Source organism: Danio aesculapii, chromosome 5 (genome assembly GCF_903798145.1).
Source record: "Danio aesculapii chromosome 5, fDanAes4.1, whole genome shotgun sequence".
Lineage (NCBI taxonomy): Eukaryota > Metazoa > Chordata > Actinopteri > Cypriniformes > Danionidae > Danio > Danio aesculapii.
Genome location: NC_079439.1, coordinates 8,728,955 through 8,754,341, shown reverse-complemented (window position 1 = coordinate 8,754,341; position 25,387 = coordinate 8,728,955). Strand labels below are relative to the sequence as shown.

Below are 25,387 nucleotides of genomic sequence, written 5' to 3'. Positions count from 1 at the left end.
GCACCGTGGGTCACACCGATCGCTCGACACAGAAGTATAAATTAGCCTTTACTATGTACAAGATATTCTCAGCATTTACCAGGCCAATCTTAGAACTCAACAATCAATCAGAATAACAATCACATTTTATGAGGTAAACATAAATTAAATGAAATATTGTACAGTAGTACTGCATTTTCATATTGTATTTGCTTTAAAGTACATCTTTATCATGAAAGCAGAAAGAACAGCTGACGTATTGTAATAACACTCAATGAATGCAAACTTTCTTAAATGCATTTTATTGATATCTCATAACAGTACAGTCATATCAGTTCATCTGTTTTATCTGTACTTTGTCATTACAGTAAAAGATTGAAGATCAATCGATGTCAAATTACTAAAACAAATAAAACGAAAACTGAAAAATAGGTATGAGTAATCATTTTATATGAGTACACACGTGTATATTAATTACATTGTAAAGACAATACAATAAAATGTTTTAAAAAGAGAAAGTCAAAATGGCATTTTCAGTCTATGAATAAAATGACAATACCACACTTCCTCTGAAGGAAATGGCTGTATCAGTGTGCACAGATTCATTCAAGACTTAATTTCTGTTGCTTCAAATTGCATGCCCATGTCATCCATTTCATAACTGTAAGCAGTTCTTGGACTGATATTCACTTGATCTTCTTTGATTCATCACTTCTTTTACACATTCATCATATTCTGCTCTTTTAAGCAGTTTATCTTGCCAATTTATTCCCAGAAACTATTTACATATTTACATTTACATTACACACCTGTTGTTTTGTTCATTTTACTGTTGTTTTTCAGAATAGCATGTGTGATAATGTATTTATTGTACTGTAGTTGCTTAATATTGTACTTTAAAAGTATATCCTGAATGTGTCTTTTATGTGGGTTTGGTTAAGTTTTTCTTTAACAGTACATTTATATAGATATATATATATATATATATAGGAGAGTATTGAACACATCATGTTTTTTTCTGGGAATAATATTTATAAAGGAGTTGTTGACCTGGAATTAAACCAGATTTTGGTAAAAACTTAAACAACACAAACATAAAAATGAAACAAAACTAAATCAAATCTGAAAAATGAGTTCTGTGTAATGACTACTAATGACATAACTACTGAAACGTATTTAATACTTTATATAGAAGGCTGTTTTGGTGATGGCAGCTTAAAGACGCCTCTCATATGGAGAATGAAGTCACATGCGTTGCTCAGACTTTAACAGAGTGTAAAAATCTTGATGGTTCTGTGGGTCTCCTCCAGGGCTTGACATTAACTTTTTTGATCACCAGCCACTGTGGCTAGTAGATTTCCAACGTTACTAGTCACTTGCCATTTTCACAAGCCACACTTTTGTTGTTTGGAAAATATATTTTAAATGAATAAATGTGATTTTGACTTGCTAAAATGACTTTAGGTTTTGTGTTTTCCACATGCCTCCCTATTCATTTCACTTTTTGTGTGTGTTGTGTATGAGCTTGCTTACTGTGCATGAGTAAATGGGTTACGTTGCATTGCAATTAGCTTTAAATTTAACATGACTTTTTAGGGCTCAGAATTAAGTATTTACCAAATTGATCTCTGACCACACCGAAAATAAATGATTATTACTTAACCACATATTTTAAATGTATCAAAACAAGCAAAATATAGCTGCATACATGCACTTTTTAATTCAACAAAACTTTCCTTTTATAAAAATTGACATTTAAAAAGATTTCTTGACATGTATCTAAAATATGCACAGTAATCTGTCCTGGCTAAAGGTCCCAGATCAGCAGGTACTAAACATAAATGGGGAGTTAATCTCATATTAAAGCAATGTTGTTGTAAAGGATGATAATTAAACCATATTAACAAAAATAACTGTAAGCAAAAGAAAGCAGGTGAAAAACACACTGCGTGTGATAATGAAAGGATGATCACATGCTCACGGTTAATGTTAGGCCTGTTAGGCCTGCAGTGACGGCTGTTGCTTACAAAAGGACATATATATATATATATATATATATATATATATATATATATATATATATATATATATATATATATATATATATATATATATATATATATATTCATTCAATCTTGAGTTCTTGAAAGCAGCAGAAGCAGGACTGTGGGTGCACGATCATTGCTTTTTGTCTAGTCTATTTCAAAGAGAACCGATCGTACCAGTTGCATTTCCTATACACACACACACACACACACACATACAATTGTTTTGCGCAAGTAAATACGAAAAATCACATCACCTGTGCGCACGAGTAATCATCCTCTCATAAGGTATTCACCTGCTTTCTTTTGCTTGCTCGAACACAGTTATTTTTGTCAGTCGTGCTACTTCTCGATTCTAAGATCACATTTGCATGCACATTGGGCCATCCTTTTTGTCGAACCCTGCTATAAGAAAACTACAATTCAAAAATTATTTAAGTGGCCAGTGGAAGCAGCTGTCTTACCCGCCAGAGCTCAAATCTATCCACATTTGGTGGGTTGACAGGAGTTAATGTTAAGCCCTGGTCTCGTCTATCAAATCTGAGCTTTATTTTGTATTTTTTATTGGATTCATATCAGGTGATTGGTTGGGCCATTCTACAGCTTGATTTTCTTTCTCTGAAAGCATTTAAGCGTTTGCTTGGCTGTGTTTTGGATCATTGTCTTGCTGAAATGTCCACCCTGGTTTCATCTTCATCCTCCTGCTAATGTAGATGTTGGACTGAAGCAGCTGATATTCATTTACACTGATGAAGGGCAGAGGGTTGCTGAATAACTACTGAGAGATTTCAGCTGCTGTCTGGGCTTTCACTGCCTTTCTACACTTCCCTTTCTTCATGTGTTCAATACTTTTTCCCTGCGTCATTTCATTTTATTACACAGAACTTAACTTGTAAACAAATCAGTTTTGTTTTATTAGCCTATATGGATTTCTTTGGTTGATTTTCAAGTCAACATTTCAAGTCAACAGCACCTTCAGAAATATGTTTTCTGAGAACAATGGTGATGTGTTTAATACTTATTTCCCCCACTGTATATTTGAAAATTGAATTGAAAATTTGGTTAAAAACTTTTCCTGATGGATTGTGGGTCTTCAATCAGTAGACACGTCTCTTCAGTCTACATCCATTTTCTCTTCTTTCTCATACTTCTCTTGTTCCTGAATGGGCATGATTGCTCCAGATGTATCTTCAGTCTTCTCAAGTTTAAACTGTGCTTTAATTGAATCAAATTCAGAGAGTAAATTCAAGATGTCACGTCTCCTTGACCTGACCTGTTCGACAATGCCTTCCACAATAGACTGCATGGAATAGGCATATTCTATAACACTCCTATCCGTCTTGTTTTGTTCTTTATAATGAAAGCCACCAGAATGCATTCCAATCAGATTGCAGCGTTCATCAAACACCGGGGAGCCAGAAGATCCATGAAACATACAAGTGTCATAGGTTATCCTGTTCTGATGTAGATACGGCCAGCATTGCAGTGATACATATGGGCAGGACATATTGTCAGATATGTGTTTGTTTATACTCTGGAGTTGTTTCTCAGGCTCAATAATGAGGCAGGGGTCCATCTTCTTGACACCACAACCTGGGTGTCCCACAATGTAGATCCCACCACGGTTTGGAGGAGGGGAATGTATATAACGTTTGAACAATTCGGGACAGTTATCAGGTGTCTTTACCAATTCAAGTAGTGCAAAATCATAAAATCTGCGCCTATCATCAGGCTCAAAACCACAAGCAACAATGTCATCTTTTACTGACAAAACTTTTGCCGCAGGTCCTACAACCTCAAAATTAAATACAGCTTCCAGAGGCCGTGAAAGTTTAAGTGTGTCACGATTAACAAAGTCCTTAATGACATGAGCATTAGTAAGGATGAATCTGTCAAAGGCTAGGAAGCCTGTTCCAGTGGGAGAATTATCAACTAGAATCAGACACACAGAGTCAGAGAGTGTCATGATCTGCTTCACTTTGTTCACCTCAGTGAAACACTGAATACCTTTATCGTAATCTTCTTGGAAGAACTTCTGAACCTGGGGGTTCTTTCGCTGTTTTAGCTTCTTCATTATATTTTCAAATGAACTCTGCAGAAACTCTTCAACCTCAGTGTTGAACAATCCTCCAGAATCCCCAGAAGGGTTCTGAGTTACTTGGCCTGTAGTCGGAGGACCTGGAGATTTTGTCTCTCTCACTTGGATTGTTCCTTGTTCACCGCTGTTTGTAGGTTGTCCTGGGTTATATTTTTCATAATCAACATCTGATGCATTTTCAGTCTTGATTGTGTTTGGTTTCTTTTGGCAGTCAGGCCGTTTGCCATCAACAGCCATGATCTGAAATTTCTTGTTTCTAAGAAGCTTGACAGGACTGGAGATTTCATATCTTGTTTGTTTTCCCTTCTTATTTTCAGACACTAATGCCAGGAGACAGAGTTTATGGAATATTTTTTCATTGAATCGTCCGTCGCGCTTGAGAGCAATTTCAGCTTTTTCTTCTTCTAACCCATAAACACATGCATAATCTACTTTGTTTCTTAGTTCATTGCTTTTTATAATGGACATCACACTCGTCTTTCCTGTTGCTTTAATGTAGAACTTGACTAGGTCTGTTCTAGGTAATGAAAGTATTGCTTGTGTCTCTTTCTTTTTCATTTCATTTTTGATGAAGGATATTTTTAAGGTCTCATCTTTTTCAATAAGACTGCATGGAAAATCTGTTTTCACAGCAGCTCCATCAGCTCTCTCGATTACCATTACTTTCTTGGTGTCTCTAATACTCTTATTATTCTGAAATGTTTCTTTTTGTTCAAGAGCAGCGAGCACAGTCATAGATGTGTTACATTCCACAACAATTGGATCAGGATCAGAGTCGAAACAAAACCTGAAAGTGTGTTCTTGTTCTTCTGCTCTCTGTAAAATTTAGATAAACAATCCATTATGTACAAATGTTTTAGTAAATACCACTGAAGAAACATTTGAAATTCTACATTTTTTTATTACTTTGTGTTAAAGGGATACTGTAGAAACTCAACGTACTAACTGAATGTCAAAAAGCTGCACATAATGCAATAATTTACATTATTGTTGTTATGGAATGTTCATAATGGAACATTTTTCTCTAAACAATAAAATTTTGAGCTCATAATGTATTAACAATTATTACATTATTAAAACGTATTACTTTATAAACTGACTAAAAATATTGTCACATTGTCATTTAATAAGCGTTTAAAACCTAAAAACATTTAAATGTTTGTTTCAACTACCTATTAAAAAGGACCAGATTTAAGTATGCACACAATAATAATAAAAACAATAAATAGAAATGTACATTTTCTAAAGAACTCAGCACAACATCAATATCTCCACTTAGGAATATAATCATTTGTAAATATACATCCTTTCCTGTCATTCAGACCTGCAACACATTCCAAAAAAAGCTGGGACAGGAGCAGTTTAGGGCTAGTAATCAGGTAAATTGGTTAAATGATGATGTGATTAGAAACAGGTGATGTCAACAGGTGATTGTAATTATGATTTGGTACAGAAGCAGCATCCAAGAAAGGTCTAGTCCTTTAGGAGCAAAGATGGGCTGGGGATCGCCAATTATTGAAATATTTAAAAACAATGTTCCTCAAAGAAGGATAGGAAGACATTTGGATATTTCACCTTCAGCAGTGCATAACATAATTAAAGATTCAAGCAATCTGGAGTAATTTCAGTGCGAAAATGACAAGAGTGCAAGCTGAACTATAGTGATCTCCATTTTCTCAGGCAGCACTGCATCAAGAATCCTCATTCATCTATAGGCGATATCACCACATGGGCTCAGGACTACTTTGGCAAACCTTTGTCAAGTCGACAACATGTAGTTACATCCACAAATGCCAGTTAAAACTGTACTGTGCCAAAAGAAAGCCCTATGTTAACAGTGTCCAGAAGCGCCATCCACTTCTCTGGGCTTAGAAGCATCTGGGATGGACCATCACACAGTGGAAATGTGTACTGTGGTCAGATGAATCAGTATTTAAAGTATTTTTTGTAAAAAATGGACACCATATGCTTCGGTCCAAAGAAGAAAAGGATCATCCAGACTGTTACCAGCAAAAAACCAGGGTTTATCAAAGGTAACTTGCACTTCTGTGATGGCATCATTACTGCTGAAAAGTACATGGAGATTTTGGAGCACAATATGCTGCCTTCCTTTGCATATTTCAACAAGACGATGCAAAACTACATTCTGCACACATTACAAAATCCTGGCTGCGGAGGAAGAGGATACAGGTACTTGACCGGCCTGTCTGCAGGTCCAGTCCTCTAATGAGAATGTGTGGCACATTTTGAAGCATAAAATGCAACAACGTACTGTTACCCACGTTTAGACTTGTTTGCAGAAAGAACAGGACAAAATTACACCTGAAACACTTCATGACTTGGTGTCTTAAGCCCCTAAACGTCTTTTAAGTGTTGTGAAAAGGAATGGCAGCATTACAAAGTGGTAAATGCTTTACTGATTTTTTTTTTAAAATGTGTTGCAAGAACCAAAATTGGAATACATGTTTATTTTCAAAACAAAAACTATAAAAATCACCAGGAACACATTAAATAATGTTTATTGTGTTGTCTGCAATGAAATACAAGTCAAAGTAAATTTAGAAATCACTTTTTAATTTATTTTGCATTTGCCATACTGTCACAACTTTTTCTGATTTGGCGTTGTGTATATACACACATTTAAATTTGAATAAGATTTCAAATAGTTATCTGAAGAAACAGTGAGCCATATACATCTTGAATAACACAAAGATTTATTAGAGAACTGAAATTTTTGAATGAAGTGTAAATCAAAGTTATTTACCTGTTGTAGGTGTTTGGAGTATTTCTCTTCTGGCTTTGGTGAATGAGCCATCTTTTCCTGCCAAATGTCAACAATTAAACTAAAATTAACACAGTTTAGCATTATTTATTGATATTATGTTTTCATCCTAATTTAAATAATGAAAAACAACACACAAGTGGAATATTACAGCCTATTTACACCAAACATGATAACATAATAAAAAGCAAAAACAATAATAGCCGAATGGTCTCTGAGTCTCTGAGAAACTGAAGGAAATGCAAAACGTGTTGCAACCATCCCCACTCTCCCCTACTCCATTTTTTTCATACTCAGTTTAAAACATGGTGCATGATCAGCATTATAAAACATATAATGCTAGTGTTACAATGTTAGCAGAGTAGGGAAGCCTGTTCCTGCCACTGAATGATAAAAAAAAAAATGTATTGAAAAAAAAATTTGCATAAAAAAATTATTATAAAGTCAGAATTGTGAGTTAAGTCAGAATTGCGAGCTATAAAGTCAGAATTGAGAGTTATTAAGTCTGAATTATAAAGTCCGAATTGCGAGTTATAAAGTCAGAATTGAGAGTTATTAAGTGCGAATTATAAATTCAGAATTGGGAGTCATAAAGTCAAAATTGCGAGTTTTTAAGTCAGAATTATAAAGTCAGAATTGCGAGTCATAAAGTCAGAATTGCGAGTTATAAAGTCAGAATTGCGAGTTTTTAAGTCAGAATTATTAAGTCAGAATTATCAAGTCAGAATTGCGAGTTAGGTCAGAATTGTGAGTCATAAAGTCAGAATTGCAAGTTTTTAAGTCAGAATTATTAAGTCAGAACTATTAAGTCAGAATTGCAAGTTTTTAAGTCAGAATTGCGAGTCATAAAGTCAGAATTGCGAGCTATAAAGTCAGAATTGCGAGCTATAAAGTTAGAATTGAGAGTTATTAAGTCCGAATTATTAAGTCAGAATTGCGAGCTATAAAGTTAGAATTGAGAGTTTTTAAGTCAGAATTATTAAGTCAGAATTATTAATTCAAAATTGCGAGTTTTAAAGTCAGAATTGCGAGTCATAAAGGCAGAATTGCGAGTTTTAAAGTCAGAATTGCGAGTCAAAGTCAGAATTGCGAGTTTTTAAGTCATAATTATTAAGTCAGAACTATTAAGTCAGAATTGCGAGTTTTTAAGTCAGAATTGCGAGTCATTAAATCAGAATTGCGAGCTATTAAGTCAGAATTGAGAATTATTAAGTCCGAATTATACAGTCAGAATTGAGAGTTATTAAGTCAGAATTATAAAGTCAGAATTGCGAGTCATAAAGTCAGAATTGTGAGTTATTAAGTCAGAATAATTAAGTCAGAATTGCGAGCTATAAAGTCAGAATTGAGAGTTATTAAGTCAGAATTATAAAGTCAGAATTGAGAGTTATTAAGTCCAAATTATAAAGTCAGAATTGCGAGCTATAGTCAGAATTGAGAGTTAAGTCAGAATTATAAAGTCAGAATTGCGAGTCATAAAATCAGAATTGAGAGCTATAAAGTCAGAATTGAGAGTTATTAAGTCCGAATTATAAAGTCAAAAATGAGAGTTATTAAGTCCGAATTATAAAGTCAGAATTGAGAGTTATTAAGTCTGAATTATTAAGTCAGAATTGCGAGTTTTTAAGTCCGAATAATAAAGTCAGAATTAAGAGTTATTAAGTCCGAATTATAAAGTCAGAATTGAGAGTTATTAAGTTCGAATTATAAAGTCAGAATTGAGAGTTATTAAGTCCGAATTATGAAGTCAGAATTGCGAGTTAAGTCAGAATTATAAAGTCAGAATTGAGAGTTGTTAAATCCGAATTATAAAGTCCGAATTGCGAGTTTTTAAGTCAGAATTATTAAGTCAGAATTGCGAGTTTTTAAGTCAGAATAATAAAGTCAGAATTGCAAGTTTTTAAGTCAGAATTGCGAGTTATTAAGTTCGAATTATAAATTCAGAATTGAGAGTTATTAAGTCCGAATTATAAAGTCAGAATTGAGAGTTATTAAGTCCGAATTATAAAGTCAGAATTGAGAGTTAAGTCCGAATTATAAAGTCAAAATTGTGAGTTTTTAAGTCAGAACTGCGAGTCATAAAGTCAGAATTGCGAGCTATAAAGTCAGAATTGAGAGTTATTAAGTCAGAATTATTAAGTCAGAATTGAGAGTTATTAAGTCAAAATAATAAATTCAGAATTGAGAGTTAAGTCCGAATTATAAAGTCAGAATTGAGAGTTATTAAGTTTGAATTATAAAGTCAGAATTGAGAGTTATTAAGTCCGAATTATGAAGTCAGAATTGAGAGTTAAGTCCGAATTATAAAGTCAAAATTGTGAGTTTTTAAGTCAGAACTGCGAGTCATAAAGTCAGAATTGCGAGCTATAAAGTCAGAATTGAGAGTTATTAAGTCCGAATTATAAAGTCAGAATTGAGAGTTATTAAGTTTGAATTATAAAGTCAGAATTGAGAGTTATTAAGTCAGAATTATTAAGTCAGAATTGCGAGTTTTTAAGTCAGAATTGCGAGTCATAAAGTCAGAATTGCGAGCTATAAAGTCAGAATTGCGAGTTATTAAGTCCGAATTATTAAGTCCGAATTGCGAGTCATAAAGTCAGAATTGCGAGTTTTTAAGTCAGAATTGCGAGTCATTAAATCAGAATTGCGAGCTATTAAGTCAGAATTGAGAATTTTTAAGTCCGAATTATACAGTCAGAATTAAGAGTTATTAAGTCAGAATTATAAAGTCAGAATTCCGAGTCATAAAGTCAGAATTGTGAGTTATTAAGTCAGAATAATAAAGTCAGAATTGCGAGCTATAAAGTCAGAATTGAGAGTTATTAAGTCCGAATTATAAAGTCAGAATTGAGAGTTATTAAGTTCGAATTATAAAGTCAGAATTGAGAGTTATTAAGTCCGAATTATAAAGTCAGAATTGAGAGTTATGAAGTTCGAATTATAAAGTCAGAATTGAGAGTTATTAAGTCCGAATTATAAAGTCAGAATTGCGAGTTTTTAAGTCAGAATTAAGAGTTGTTAAATCTGAATTATAAAGTCAGAATTGAGAGTTATTAAGTCCGAATTATAAAGTCCGAATTGCGAGTTTTTAAGTCAGAATTATTAAGTCAGAATTGCGAGTTTATAAGTCAGAATTGCGAGTTTTTAAGTCAGAATAATAAAGTCAGAATTGCAAGTTTTTAAGTCAGAATTGCGAGTTAAGTTCGAATTATAAAGTCAGAATTGAGTTATTAAGTCTGAATTATAAAGTCAGAATTGAGAGTTACTAAGTCCGAATTATAAAGTCAGAATTGAGAGTTATTAAGTCCGAATTATAAAGTCAGAATTGAGAGTTATTAAGTCAGAATAATAAATTCAGAATTGAGAGTTATTAAGTTTGAATTATAAAGTCAGAATTGAGAGTTATTAAGTCAGAATTATTAAGTCAGAATTGCGAGTTTTTAAGTCAGAATTGCGAGTCATAAAGTCAGAATTGCGAGCTATAAAGTCAGAATTGAGAGTTATTAAGTCAGAATAATAAAGTCAGAATTGCGAGCTATAAAGTCAGAATTGAGAGTTATTAAGTCCGAATTATTAAGTCCGAATTGCGGGTCATAAAGTCCGAATTGCGAGTTTTTAAGTCAGAATAATAAAGTCAGAATTGCAAGTTTTTAAGTCAGAATTGCGAGATATTAAGTGAGAAATGCAAGTTATGTCAGCATTGCGAATTATTAAGGCCCAGTCTCTACCCCTTAGCCCTTCCCCTATACACCCTTTCAAACTAAGATTTTTCAGGACCACACTCGAAACCAAGGGGTAAGAAAAATGTGACTGTGACTTTATAACTCACAGTTCTGACTTTATAACTCACAATTCTGACTTTATGACTCACAGTTCTGACTTTATAACTCACAATTCTGACTTTATGACTCACAGTTCTGACTTTATAATTCACAGTTCTGACTTTATAACTCACAATTCTGACTTTATGACTCACAGTTCTGACTTTATAATTCACAATTCTGACTTTATAATTCACAATTCTGACTTTATAACTCACAGTTCTGACTTTATAACTCACAATTCTGACTTTATAATTCACAATTCAGACTTTATAATTCACAATTCTGACTTTATAACTCAGAATTCTGACTTTATAACTCACAGTTCTGACTTTATAACTCACAATTCTGACTTTATAATTCACAATTCTGACTTTATAATTCACAGTTCTGACTTTATAATTCACAATTCTGACTTTATAATTCACAGTTCTGACTTTATAACTCACAGTTCTAACTTTATAACTCACAGTTCTAACTTTATAACTCAGAATTGCGACTTTATAACTCAGAATTGCGACTTTATAACTCACAGTTCTGACTTTATAACTCACAGTTCTGACATTATAACTCAGAATTGCGACTTTATAACTCAGAATTGCGACTTTATAACTCACAATTCTGACTTTATAACTCACAGTTCTGACTTTATAATTCACAGTTCTGACTTTATAATTCACAATTCTGACTTTATAATTCACAATTCTGACTTTATAATTCACAATTCTGACTTTATAATTCACAATTCTGACTTTATAACTCAGAATTCTGACTTTATAACTCACAATTCTGACTTTATAACTCACAGTTCTGACTTTATAACTCACAGTCCTGACTTTATAACTCACAGTTCTGACTTTATAACTCAGAATTGCGACTTTATAACTCACAATTCTGACTTTATAACTCACAGTTCTGACTTTATAACTCACAGTTCTGACGTTATAACTCAGAATTGCGACTTTATAACTCACAATTCTGACTTTATAACTCAGAATTGCGACTTTATAACTCACAATTCTGACTTTATAACTCACAGTTCTGACTTTATAACTCAGAATTGCGACTTTATAACTCACAATTCTGACTTTATAACTCACAGTTCTGACTTTATAACTCACAGTTCTGACGTTATAACTCAGAATTGCGACTTTATAACTCAGAATTGCGACTTTATAACTCACAGTTCTGACTTTATAACTCACAGTTCTGACTTTATAATTCACAATTCTGACTTTATAATTCACAATTCTGACTTTATAACTCACAGTTCTGACTTTATAACTCAGAATTCTGACTTTATAATTCACAATTCTGACTTTATAACTCAGAATTCTGACTTTATAACTCACAGTTCTGACTTTATAACTCAGAATTCTGACTTTATAACTCACAGTTCTGACTTTATAACTCTGAATTCTGACTTTATAACTCACAGTTCTGACTTTATAATTCACAATTCTGACTTTATAATTCACAATTCTGACTTTATAACTCTGAATTCTGACTTTATAAGTCACAATTCTGACTTTATAACTCCGAATTCTGACTTTATAACTCACAGTTCTGACTTTATAACTCACAGTTCTGACTTTATAACTCAGAATTGCGACTTTATAACTCAGAATTGCGACTTTATAACTCAGAATTGCGACTTTATAACTCACAGTTCTGACTTTATAACTCACAGTTCTGACTTTATAACTCACAGTTCTGACTTTATAACTCACAATTCTGACTTTATAACTCACAATTCTGACTTTATAGTTCACAATTCTGACTTTATAATTCACAATTCTGACTTTATAACTCAGAATTCTGACTTTATAACTCACAGTTCTGACTTTATAACTCACAATTCTGACTTTATAACTCACAGTTATGACTTTATAATTCACAATTCTGACTTTATAATTCACAATTCTGACTTTATAACTCACAGTTCTGACTTAATAATTCACAATTCTGACTTTATAACTCACAATTCTGACTTTATAATTCACAATTCTGACTTTATAACTCAGAATTCTGACTTTATAACTCACAGTTCTGACTTTATAATTCACAATTCTGACTTTATAACTCACAGTTCTGACTTTATAACTCTGAATTCTGACTTTATAACACACAGTTCTGACTTTATAATTCACAATTCTGACTTTATAATTCACAATTCTGACTTTATAACTCTGAATTCTGACTTTATAAGTCACAGTTCTGACTTTATAACTCACAATTCTGACTTTATAATTCACAATTCTGACTTTATAATTCACAATTCTGACTTTATAACTCCGAATTCTGACTTTATAACTCACAGTTCTGACTTTATAACTCACAGTTCTGACTTTATAACTCACAGTTCTGACTTTATAATTCACAATTCTGACTTTATAATTCACAATTCTGACTTTATAGTTCACAATTCTGACTTTATAACTCACAATTCTGACTTTATAATTCACAATTCTGACTTTATAACTCAGAATTCTGACTTTATAACTCACAGTTCTGACTTTATAACTCACAATTCTGACTTTATAACTCACAGTTCTGACTTTATAATTCACAATTCTGACTTTATAATTCACAATTCTGACTTTATAACTCACAGTTCTGACTTTATAACTCAGAATTCTGACTTTATAATTCACAATTCTGACTTTATAACTCACAATTCTGACTTTATAGTTCACAATTCTGACTTTATAATTCACAATTCTGACTTTATAACTCAGAATTCTGACTTTATAACTCACAGTTCTGACTTTATAACTCACAGTTCTGACTTTATAACTCACAGTTCTGACTTTATAATTCACAATTCTGACTTTATAATTCACAATTCTGACTTTATAGTTCACAATTCTGACTTTATAACTCACAATTCTGACTTTATAATTCACAATTCTGACTTTATAACTCAGAATTCTGACTTTATAACTCACAGTTCTGACTTTATAACTCACAATTCTGACTTTATAACTCACAGTTCTGACTTTATAACTCAGAATTCTGACTTTATAATAATTCACAATTCTGACTTTATAACTCACAATTCTGACTTTATAATTCACAATTCTGACTTTATAACTCAGAATTCTGACTTTATAACTCACAGTTCTGACTTTATAATTCACAATTCTGACTTTATAACTCACAGTTCTGACTTTATAACTCTGAATTCTGACTTTATAACTCACAGTTCTGACTTTATAATTCACAATTCTGACTTTATAATTCACAGTTCTGACTTTATAACTCACAGTTCTGACTTTATAACTCTGAATTCTGACTTTATAACTCACAGTTCTGACTTTATAACTCACAATTCTGACTTTATAATTCACAATTCTGACTTTATAACTCACAGTTCTGACTTTATAACTCACAGTTCTGACTTTATAACTCACAGTTCTGACTTTATAATTCACAATTCTGACTTTATAACTCACAATTCTGACTTTATAGTTCACAATTCTGACTTTATAATTCACAATTCTGACTTTATAACTCAGAATTCTGACTTTATAACTCACAGTTCTGACTTTATAACTCACAGTTCTGACTTTATAATTCACAATTCTGACTTTATAACTCACAATTCTGACTTTATAACTCCGAATTCTGACTTTATAACTCAGAATTGCGACTTTATAACTCAGAATTGCGAGTTTATAACTCAGAATTCTGACTTTATAACTCACAGTTCTGACTTTATAACTCACAGTTCTGACGTTATAACTCAGAATTCTGACTTTATAACTCACAGTTCTGACTTTATAACTCACAGTTCTGACGTTATAACTCACAGTTCTGACGTTATAACTCAGAATTGCGACTTTATAACTCAGAATTGCGACTTTATAACTCACAGTTCTGACTTTATAACTCACAGTTCTGACTTTATAACTCACAATTCTGACTTTATAACTCACAGTTCTGACTTTATAACTCACAGTTCTGACTTTATAACTCACAGTTCTGACTTTATAACTCACAGTTCTGACTTTATAACTCACAATTCTGACTTTATAACTCACAATTCTGACTTTATAACTCACAGTTCTGACTTTATAACTCACAGTTCTGACTTTATAACTCACAGTTCTGACTTTATAACTCACAGTTCTGACTTTATAACTCACAATTCTGACTTTATAACTCACAGTTCTGACTTTATAACTTACAGTTCTGACTTTATAACTCACAGTTCTGACTTTATAACTCACAATTCTGACTTTATAACTCACAGTTCTGACTTTATAACTCACAGTTCTGACTTTATAACTCACAGTTCTGACTTTATAACTCACAGTTCTGACTTTATAACTCACAGTTCTGACTTTATAACTCACAATTCTGACTTTATAACTCACAATTCTGACTTTATAACTCACAGTTCTGACTTTATAACTCAGAATTCTGACTTTATAACTCAGATTTGCGACTTTATAACTCAGAATTGCGACTTTATAACTCACAGTTCTGACTTTATAACTCACAGTTCTGACTTTATAACTCACAGTTCTGACTTTATAACTCAGAATTGCGACTTTATAACTCAGAATTCTGAATTTATAACTCACAGTTCTGACTTTATAACTCACAGTTCTGACTTTATAACTCACAGTTCTGACTTTATAACTCACAGTTCTGACTTCATGACTCAGAATTGCGACTTTATAACTCACAGTTCTGACTTCATGACTCAGAATTGCGACTTTATAACTCACAGTTTTGACTCTATAACTCAGAATTGCGACTTTATAACTCACAGTTCTGACTTTATAACTCACAGTTCTGACTTTATAACTCACAGTTCTGACTTCATGACTCAGAATTGCGACTTTATAACTCACAGTTCTGACTTTATAACTCAGAATTGCGACTTTATAACTCACAGTTCTGATTTTATAATTCACAGTTCTGACTTTATGACTCAGAATTGCGACTTTATAACTCACAGTTCTGACTTTATAACTCAGAATTGCGACTTTATAACTCAGAATTGCGACTTTATAACTCAGAATTCTGACTTAATAAATCAGAATTGCGACTTTATAACTCAGAATTCTGACTTTATAACTTGGAAATCTGACTTTATAATTTTTTTAATTAAATTTTTCTTTTCCAATTAATTTTTTTTATCATTTAGTGGCGGGAACGGGCTTCCATAGCATCACGTTAAAAGTATGTTAAAATACCAATACAAGCACATTAACAACCACCCAGCATACCGCAGCAACACTGTCCTTGACAAGTTTGAGCTTTTAAAGATACTTAAACATTTTTACTTTCTGTTTTAAAGCTTCCCATCCATCTGTCTATCTGTATTTGCTCATCTGTCTGCATATCTATAGGTTTGTCGACCTTTCAGTATATCTGTTTGATTATGTCTGTCTGTCCATCCGTTGAAGGATGGGATGTCTGCACCAAGATGAAGTAACACCTATCCTTTTCTATGTCTTTATGGTTATTAATAACGTTGAATTGTTGTGCACAATGAGAGTAAAAGACATGGCAAAAAATAATTGTTGAATTTGTGTTTAAGGGCCTAGATTTAATGATGACCTTGGTGTCATCCCTCTTCAGAGTAAAACTGGAATGATGTGTCATTGCTTCTTCTGTAAGCCAAGTTATACGTTTCCTCAAAATCTTCAGGCCCATTCAAGAGGTCACTGAGACTTCTCATGTGGAGCTGGGTGTTTGACACTACTTGAAAAGCTATCAATATATGTGAATATTACTGTGTATAAAAATGAATTCTTATAAATGATTCTGTTATAAGAGGAGCTGTCTTTGAATTAGTCTGCTATGTTTATTTTATGTGTTCTATTCTTTTGTGGATCATTTCCACAGATCAGCTCTGAAGAGCCTGGCTTTCTGAACTTTGGCTCCTGTCTCCACACTATCTTGGAAGAATCAAAGTTATTTACCTTTTGTAGGTGTTTGGAGTATTTCTCTTCTGGCTTTGGTAAATGAGCCATCGTTTCCTGCCAAATGTAAACAATTTAACTGAAATTAACACAGTTAATTGTCTTTGTTTTATCTATATGTATGATGTATTTAGTGACGTATGTTAGAGTTTAAAGAGCACAGAGTAGAGAAGCAACATGAGTGAGAGGACCAGCATTCCGCCGTACATGTACGATCTTGATCTAGATCTACTTGACTTTTCACATTGGCTTGAGTTTGAAGTACAAGTACAACCCACTGATTGTAAGCCCAGTATTGTGGACATAAGAGGACGTGTTGTGCAGCGAAGGGAGGCACTGCGGCAGCATAAGCCCACTTTACAGTCAGCAGCCATTTTACATGGTGCAGAGCAGTCTTCAAACACTAGTGGTAAACCCCCAAGAAATTCAAACTCCAGGCAAGAATGCATACTGTCATTACTGTGACAATAATCACCACTATCTTAATCAGTGCCCAAATTTTCCACAGCTAACCAGTGAAATCAAAACAAACTGGATTAAGATGAATAAGAGATGCTGGAGGTGCGGACGAAAACATCAAGCTGCCCAATGCAGGTTAAAGGGCATCTGTAAAATTTGTAAAGGCAAACACCTAACTGTCCTACATGACCTCAACACAAAATCAGCTGAGATGAAGCAAGTTGAAATGCCTCAAGAAAGTAAGATGCTGTACCTTGATCGGCCAGCAGGTGGCAGCCAGGTCATGTTGAAAATCAGTAAAGTGTTGTTACACAATGGCAAGCATTCATTAATGGCTTATGCAATTCTGGACGATGGGTCTGAACGTACCATCTTGCTTCAGAATACCTCCTCATTCACTAAATGTTTATCTCTCCTACTTGGGGTGAACAATCCCTTAACACACTCATACAAACAAACCTACTTTTAAACGTTCTGTCTCTCGAGCATCTGCCTGGTGTTTGTAGCTTTAGCCTGCTAGCACCGCTGGTCAGCTAAAGCTACCGACCTCTTTCATTCACTTATTTTCTCACTTACTGGCTTTGCTCTTCACCTTGTACAATGTCGCTTGTGTGTCTGTCCTTGAGTGCAGGAGAAGCATCGATGGAGGCGCTGGAGCTGGAGTTGGAAGCAGTGGAGTCCCAGATTCGCTCCCTTGAGACAAAGCGAGAAGGGCTCGATACAACGACAATTCTCCTTCTTCCTCAACCCCGTGTGCTTCTCTGTCCAGGCCCAGCGCACCGAGGACGCGGCTCTCCCAGGCGTCGTTCACGCCGACACCCGGCTACCACGGCCCCTGGGTGCAGCCGCGTAAGGTGCTTACCAGGTCCCGGGGCAGAAAGTCTCCTCCTCCGGTGTTCGAGATCCCCACGGAGAACCGCTTCACCCCCTCTCTGCGAGACGGGTCGCGATGTGGCCATCGTTGGTGACTCAATTGTGTGCCACGTCCGCTCCGCTTCCTCCAAAGGTAACAAAGTACGCACTTTCTGCTTCCCTGGTGCCCGAGTTAAGAATATTTCTGCACAGATACCTACTATCCTGAGCGCTGCCGAGAGCCTCGGTGCCGTCGTCCTCCACGTGGGGACGAACGACACTGGGCTCCGGCAGACGGAGATCCTGAAGGAGGACTTCAGGAGCCTGATCGAGACGGTTTGACACACCTCGCCCGCCACGCAGATCATCGTTTCTGGACCACTTCTTACCTACCGCCGAGGAAATGAAAGGTTCAGTAGACTTTTTGCTCTGAATGAATGGCTATTAACATGGTGTAAAGAACAGAAATTGCTCTTTGCCAATAACTGGAATCTTTTCTGGGAGCGTCCTAGGCTTTTCCGCGCTGACGGGCTGCACCCCAGTCGAGCTGGAGCTGAACTCCTGTCGGACAACATCTCCAGAATACTTCGCTCTATCTGACTAGCAAGTAAAAATTCACAAAAATCACAATTTAGCCACACAGACTCCTATTCGTCCCACATAAATAACAGTAATGCATACCTAGCTAACCCCATAGAGACTGTGTCTGTTCCTCGCACTATTAGATCAAGAAACAAACGTACTGTGTGCTCCAGAAATAATCTATTAAGAATTAAACCAGAAAAACCACTAAAAAGTGAAAATACAAATTTCATGAAGCTTGGTCTCCTAAACATCAGGTCACTAGCACCTAAAGCACTTATCATAAATGAAATAATAACAGATAACCATCTTAATGCACTCTGTCTCACTGAAACCTGGCTGAAACAAAATGACTATATTAGTTTAAATGAGGCAACTCCTCCAGGATTCTTATATAAACATGAGGCTCGTCAAACTGGTCGTGGTGGTGGAGTCGCGTCAATCTTTAGTGATATTCTTAATGTTAATCAGAGAAACAGACTTATGTTTAGCTCCTTTGAAGTATTAGCGCTTAATGTTGTCCTTCCAAACACTATGCAAAAACCTATGTTATCTCTTGCTCTAATCACCATATATAGACCCCCAGGACCCTATGTCAATTTTCTAAAAGAATTTTCTGATTTTATCTCTGACTTACTAGTTAAAACTGATAAAATACTAATTGTAGGAGACTTTAACATCCACATAGATGACGCTAACAACACATTCGAGCTTGCGTTTATGGACTTACTACTTTCACTAGGAATAAAGCAAAATGTTATTGGTCCAACCCATCGCCTAAAGCATACACTAGATCTAATTCTGTCTTATGGAATTGAGGTCATTGATGTAGACATTATACCACAAAGTGATGATATTACAGACCACTTCCTCTTACTATATAAGCTGTGTTTACCTGAAATTAGCAGATCCGCTCCGATATATCGCCCTAGTAGAACTATTGTTCCATCCACTAAAGATGAATTTATAAATAACTTACCTGATCTTTCTCTACTTCGAAATGCACCCGCAAACGCAAATGACCTTGATGTAGTAACCAGCAGTATGGATGCAATCTTTACTAGCACTCTAAATACTGTGGCACCCATCAAACTAAAAAAGGCTAGAGAGAATAAAACTACACCATGTTATAATAGTCATACCCGCGCTCTCAAAACAGCAACCCGTGCCCTGGAACATAAATGGAAAAAAACTAATTTAGAGGTCTTTAGAATTGCGTACAATGACAGTATGTCTAGCTATAGAAGGGCTCTAAAATCTGCCAGGGCTGAGCACCTCCGCAAACTGATAGAAAATAATCATAACAATCCTAGATTCTTATTTAACACCATTGCTAAATTAACAAATAATCGGTCATCTTTGGAACAAAACGTTCCCCCCAAATTAGTAGTGATGACTTCATGAATTTTTTCAGTGATAAAATAGAAGGCTTTAGACAGAAAATAGGAGATATTAAACTTTCTGCACCGCCTTATACTTCAGATCCAGTAAACACGCCTCTGAATCTAAATAACCTACAGTGCTTTAAAATCATAGAACAGGAAGAGCTAGACAAAATTATAAATAGCTCTAAATCAGCTACGTGTATATTCAGTTCAGTTTCAGTTTCCTTTATTTTGTCATTCAAAACATCACAATAAAATTGTAATGCAGAACGAAATTACGTTGCAACAGACCCAACAAGAACATAAAAACATCACTATACAAACATTATAAAATCCTAACATGATAGACAGGCTTTATAATTTCATAAAAATATAAAAATATAGTTATATAAGATATAACCTGATTTAAAAAGAAATTTCAGTAGAGAGTAACTTAATACTAAAATACCTATTTCACCATTTGTTATAATAGTTATAATATTAATAATTTATGCTAGTTTAACTATTTATTGATTTACTATTTTACACTAGCTATTAATAGTGTTTAAGAATTGGTCTTATTCAAAAGTCTTATAATGACAGGATAAAAACTATCACGAAACCGCACTGATTTGGTCCTCAGGCTTCTGTAACACCTGCCTGATGGCATAAGCGTGAGCAGGCTATAGCCAGGGTGAGTTGGATCCCTTAAAATGCTATTTGCCCTAGACAGACAACGTCGTTGATAAAGTTCCTCGATAGATGTCAACTTGACTCCAACAGACCTTTCAGCTGACTTTATGATCCTCTTGATGGTGTTCTTGTCAGATACACTGCTATTCTCATACCAAAGGGAGATGCCATTAGTGAGAACACTCTCAACAGCCCCTCTGTAAAAAGTTGTAAGAATTGATGGGCTGAGGAATGCCCTTTTTAACCTTCTCGGAAAGTGCAGTCGTTGGTGCGCTTTCCTTGCAAGACAAGTGGTATGGAGAGACCAAGTCAAGTTCTCAGTAACGTGGACCCCCAGGAATTTAACCTGCTGTACAGTCTCCACTGCAATATTGTTGATATATACAGGGGAGTAAATGGGGCATTTCTTCCTGAAGTCGATCACCAACTCCTTGGTTTTTTCAACATTCAGAACTAAGTTGTTATCACTGCACCACTCTGTAAAGAGCTTTACTTCCTCCCTGTAGTTCCTCTCATTATTATCCCGGATGAGACCCACTATTGTGGTGTCATCAGCATATTTAATGATGTGATTAGTGCTAAGTTTTGCACAACAATCATGGGTCATCAGAGTGTATAACAGTGGGCTCAAGACACACCCCTGAGGGGAGCCTGTATTCAGCAGAGTGATAGATGACGAAATACCCTCCGCTCGCACAAACTGTGGCCTATTTGTCAGAAAGTCAAGAATCCAGTTCCGAAGAGGTGTATTCAAACCTAAAGATGCTAATTTATTGACCAGGTGCTGAGGAATGATAGTATTAAAAGCAGAGCTAAAATCAACAAACAGCATCCGTACCGATGTATTTTTATCCTCCAAGTGTTCAATACTCAGATGCAGTGCAGTGGATATAGCATCATCAGTTGACCTGTTTGGCCGATAGGCAAACTGAAATGGGTCAAGTGAAGTAGGCAGGATGGAGGTGATATGACTTTTAACCAGTCTCTCAAAGCATTTCATTATCAGTGACGTTAAAGCTATTGGCCGATAATCATTTAAAGAAGTAACTGAAGGCTTTTTTGGCACTGGGATGATAGCAGATGTTTTGTAGCATGATGGCACAACAGCTTGATGCAGAGAGATATTAAATATATCCGTCAGTACATGTGCAAGTTGTTCTGCACACCCTTTAAGAACTGGTATTTTGTCAGGCCCTGCCGCCTTACCAGCATTTAATTTCTTTAGGGTCTTGCGGACATCAGTGATATCAAAACTTAGCACCTGTTCGTCATGCTGCAATGTGGCCTTCACTGCTGGTGTATTATTAACAGCATCAAACCTTCCAAAGTAGTTGTTAAGATCATTTTGAAAGTCAATGTTATTTTCGCAGGACAATGAGATGCTTTTATAATCTGTGACAGACTGAATACCCTGCCATAAACTTCTCGTGTCCTTGTGGTCCTGGAAGTATTCTTTAATCTTATTTCCATGGGCTCTTTTTGCCACTCTGATTGCCTTATTCAGATTGGCCCGAGCAGACCTAAGGACAGCTGCATCCCCACACTTGAAAGCAGAGTTTCTTGTTTTTAGCAGAGCCCGCACCTCTGCAGTCATCCAGGGTTTCTCATTCGCTCTAACTCTAATGTTCTTTGTGACACAGACATCCTCCATACACTTAAAAATGTAACTGGATACAGCATCAGCATAATCATTAATATCTGTGCCTTGGCCGTTTGTGGAGGCCTCTCTGAACACAGTCCAGTCTGTGCGATCAAAGCAGTCCTGTAATTCAGATATAGCTCCCTCTGGCCAAATTCTCACTTGTTTTATAGAGGGCTTGGTACTTGTAAGACGGGCTCTGTATGTTGGTATTAACATAACAGTTGGAATTGGATCCAATTCCAACAAAGTTACTGAAAGAATTGCTACCTGTTATAGGAGAACCTCTTCTTAACGTTATCAGCTCTTCTTTATCTTTAGGCCATGTTCCAAATCCTTACAAGTTAGCTGTTATTAAACCTATTATTAAGAAACCACAACTGGACCGCAGCAACTTAGCTAATTATAGGCCTATTTCAAATCTTCCATTTATATCTAAAATACTAGAAAAAGTTGTTTCTGCTCAATTATGCTCCTTTCTGCAGACGAACAATGTTTTGAAGTGTTTCAGTCAGGTTTCAGAGCTCATCACAGTACAGAAACTGCATTAGTGAAAATAACCAACGATTTACTCTTAGCTGCTGACCAAGGGTGCATCTCGCTATTAGTTCTACTCGATCTTAGTACGGCATTTGACACCATTGACCATGGTATCCTCAATAATCGCTTAAAGTCTACAGGAGTGCTTTTGTAAATAAATATACATGTTTTGATAATTCCTGTGACCCTTGCTTTTGTGAGACAGCTAACCTTGACAGTAACAAAATTTTACCCCCAAAACCGAGGTATGCAATGAACTGTGACTTCAGTGTGCCATTATACCCCTACTTTTTTGGGGGTTACGGTGTAGAGCAGCATTCATGCTCTAAATCACAGCTTTTAGACACACACACTTCAAATCCTCCCAACTCAGCTCAAATTGTTGAAGTATTTTCCAACCCAGCCTATTATGTTTCTCTATATCACATTTTTGTACTAACATATTGCATATTGAAACACGCCTATTGTTTCATAGACTTCGCAATTATCACAACAAATAACCTTCTTAGTGTTCCCAGCCTGTGAAGTCTCCTCATCTTCACTGTCTGTGTTAGTCTCCTTTTTCTGAAAGACAGAACATTATCAATGACATGAAGTTTAGATTCAATCCGAACCAAGAGAACAAGAAGAACAGCTTACAGGACTCAGAAGGTCTGTCTGCTTCAGTTTTTTGTTAGGTGGCCCTTCAGACATGTTTTGATCACTACCTGTAAAGAGGAAAAATAATAGTTAGCCCAACAGAGGATGATTTGTCTTTTTTTTTAAATCTCATCAGTGTTGTTTAAAACAAGTCCAAATTTAGTGGTTCGATATAAGTTAATTGTTACTGAGTTTTTTTCTGAGGAAAAACATGTTAAAATAAATCATTAACTATATCCTCACACAGCAGCAAATTTTAACAAAGATTTTAGCAATATGCTAAAATGCATTAGCAATAGGCCTGCTAGCCTAATAGTGTCTGTCTGTCCCTTCATCCACCTCCTTGCCTAGTTAATTCTAGTTCAATAGCATTGCCTGTACATACAATATATCACTCTCAGTTCCCCTTCGGATGGGGAACTCCAATGCTATGTGGAAACTTCCACTATAGGGATTTCGTCAGAAACCAATCATCTGAAAGAGTATAAAAACGGGCCAATGAAATGCCAATTAGTTGGCAGCGTCAGCGTGCACAGCTGGCGTCAATGATCAGTCATGCTATAAAGACGCAGCCAGTGCCATGCTCGACATCCTTTTCTAGCTGAAGAGACTTTCACGAAGCTTCTGAGAGAGTCTTTGAGGGTATCTCCAACCTGTGTCTACAGAGAGAGATCGAGAAGCAGCTTTTCCCGGTCCAGAGCACGTATACGCAGTGGCAGATGGTCGAGCTGGGTATTTCTCCCTTGCCTGGCATCCTTTGGGTCCGGTCCTCCAAGAGCGGTTTGTATATAGGAAAAAAGCTTTCCTAAAAGAGCAACACGGTCGTGCAGCGCGTCTTTTTCAAGACGTCACTCTGACCGTGCGTTTCTGGATGCAGTGGTTTCCTATCCCCGGATGATGGGCACGAGCACATCGTTTCATGTCTGGGGGTCCAGCATGTTAATGCGGTGCTCGCGGGCAGTGCATGCCATCACTGATGTCATGTCTGTTGCGCAGTTAAGATCGCGGCTCGCTCTTGCAAAAGAGCCACCCACCCCAGTTGTCCCCCGCACTGCGTTGGCACTCGGGCAGATCTGAGGGTTTCAGTGGGAGTAAATCCGCCGCCCCCGGGCCGCGGACCTCTCGCTCCTCCACGCGCTCCATCCAAGCTTCAGGTGAAGAGAAGCGCTCCGTCCTTGGATGGTCGCTCTCTCACCTGATGACACCGGGGGTCAGATGTCCATCGCTGCATCGGAGGATGGGCTGTCATTGTCTGATGAGGATGCGAGCCCGCTCGCTCCCTCCCTCCGGGGTGGAGAGCACGGCGCTGGCATCTAAAAAGCAGACGTGATGGCCGTGCTTTCTCGGGCTGCTTCGGCCGTGGGTCTGGTGATGGTTTATCCCCCAGCCCCGCGGCCGGACCGACTAGATGGGTGTGTTGTGGAGGATATAAGAAGGCAAGACCTTCAAAGCCTCCCATCCCCTTCTTCCCGGAAGTGCACAGTAAACTCACGCAGTCCTGAGGGCACTTTTTTCTGCCCGATCTGCGTGCGCTTCCATCCTCACCATCCTTGGAGGTTGGGCTGTCAAGGTCTGACGAGGATTCGAACCTGCTCGCTCCCTCTGGGACTATGAGCGCGGCGTCGAATCCAGAAGCAGACTTTGCGGCTGTGCTTCCCCAGGCTGCTTCGGCCGTGGCTCTGGAGATGGTTTATCCCCCAGCCCCGCGGCCGGACCGATTAGAGGGGTGTGATGTGGAGGATGAAGGCGAGACCTTCTAAGCCTCCCCATCCCCTTCTTCCTGGATGGGCACAGTAGGCCCACGCAGTGTGCTGCGTGCGCCTTCCCCCTCACCATGCACGCTATGGCCACCTACCAGCGCTACCAAGCGCAGGCGCTGGCCCGGCTGCGCGAGGATGGTTCCGACCCAGGACTGAGCATGCGCTCTGCACCGCAACCGACTATGCTCTTACAAA

General features: G+C 36.5%; 1 protein-coding gene across 4 annotated transcripts in view; it reads right to left on the bottom strand.

The window, feature by feature from the left end:
- Positions 1-2,111: 2,111 nt before the first annotated feature.
- Positions 2,112-25,387, bottom strand: part of LOC130228847 (serine protease FAM111A) — a 40,134-nt gene continuing 16,858 nt past the window's right edge. For 3 of the 4 annotated variants that reach the window (XM_056457320.1, XM_056457322.1, XM_056457321.1), the window contains exons 2-6: positions 23,433-23,500; positions 23,295-23,357; positions 16,665-16,721; positions 6,887-6,943; positions 2,112-4,938 (exon numbers count right to left, since the gene is read on the bottom strand). In XM_056457320.1, the coding sequence (XP_056313295.1) occupies positions 3,139-4,938; positions 6,887-6,943; positions 16,665-16,721; positions 23,295-23,357; positions 23,433-23,486 (2,031 nt within the window). In that variant the 5' untranslated portion in view covers positions 23,487-23,500 and the 3' untranslated portion in view covers positions 2,112-3,138. The remainder of the gene's footprint in view (positions 4,939-6,886; positions 6,944-16,664; positions 16,722-23,294; positions 23,358-23,432; positions 23,501-25,387) is intronic. The other variant, XM_056457323.1, reaches the window with a different exon arrangement.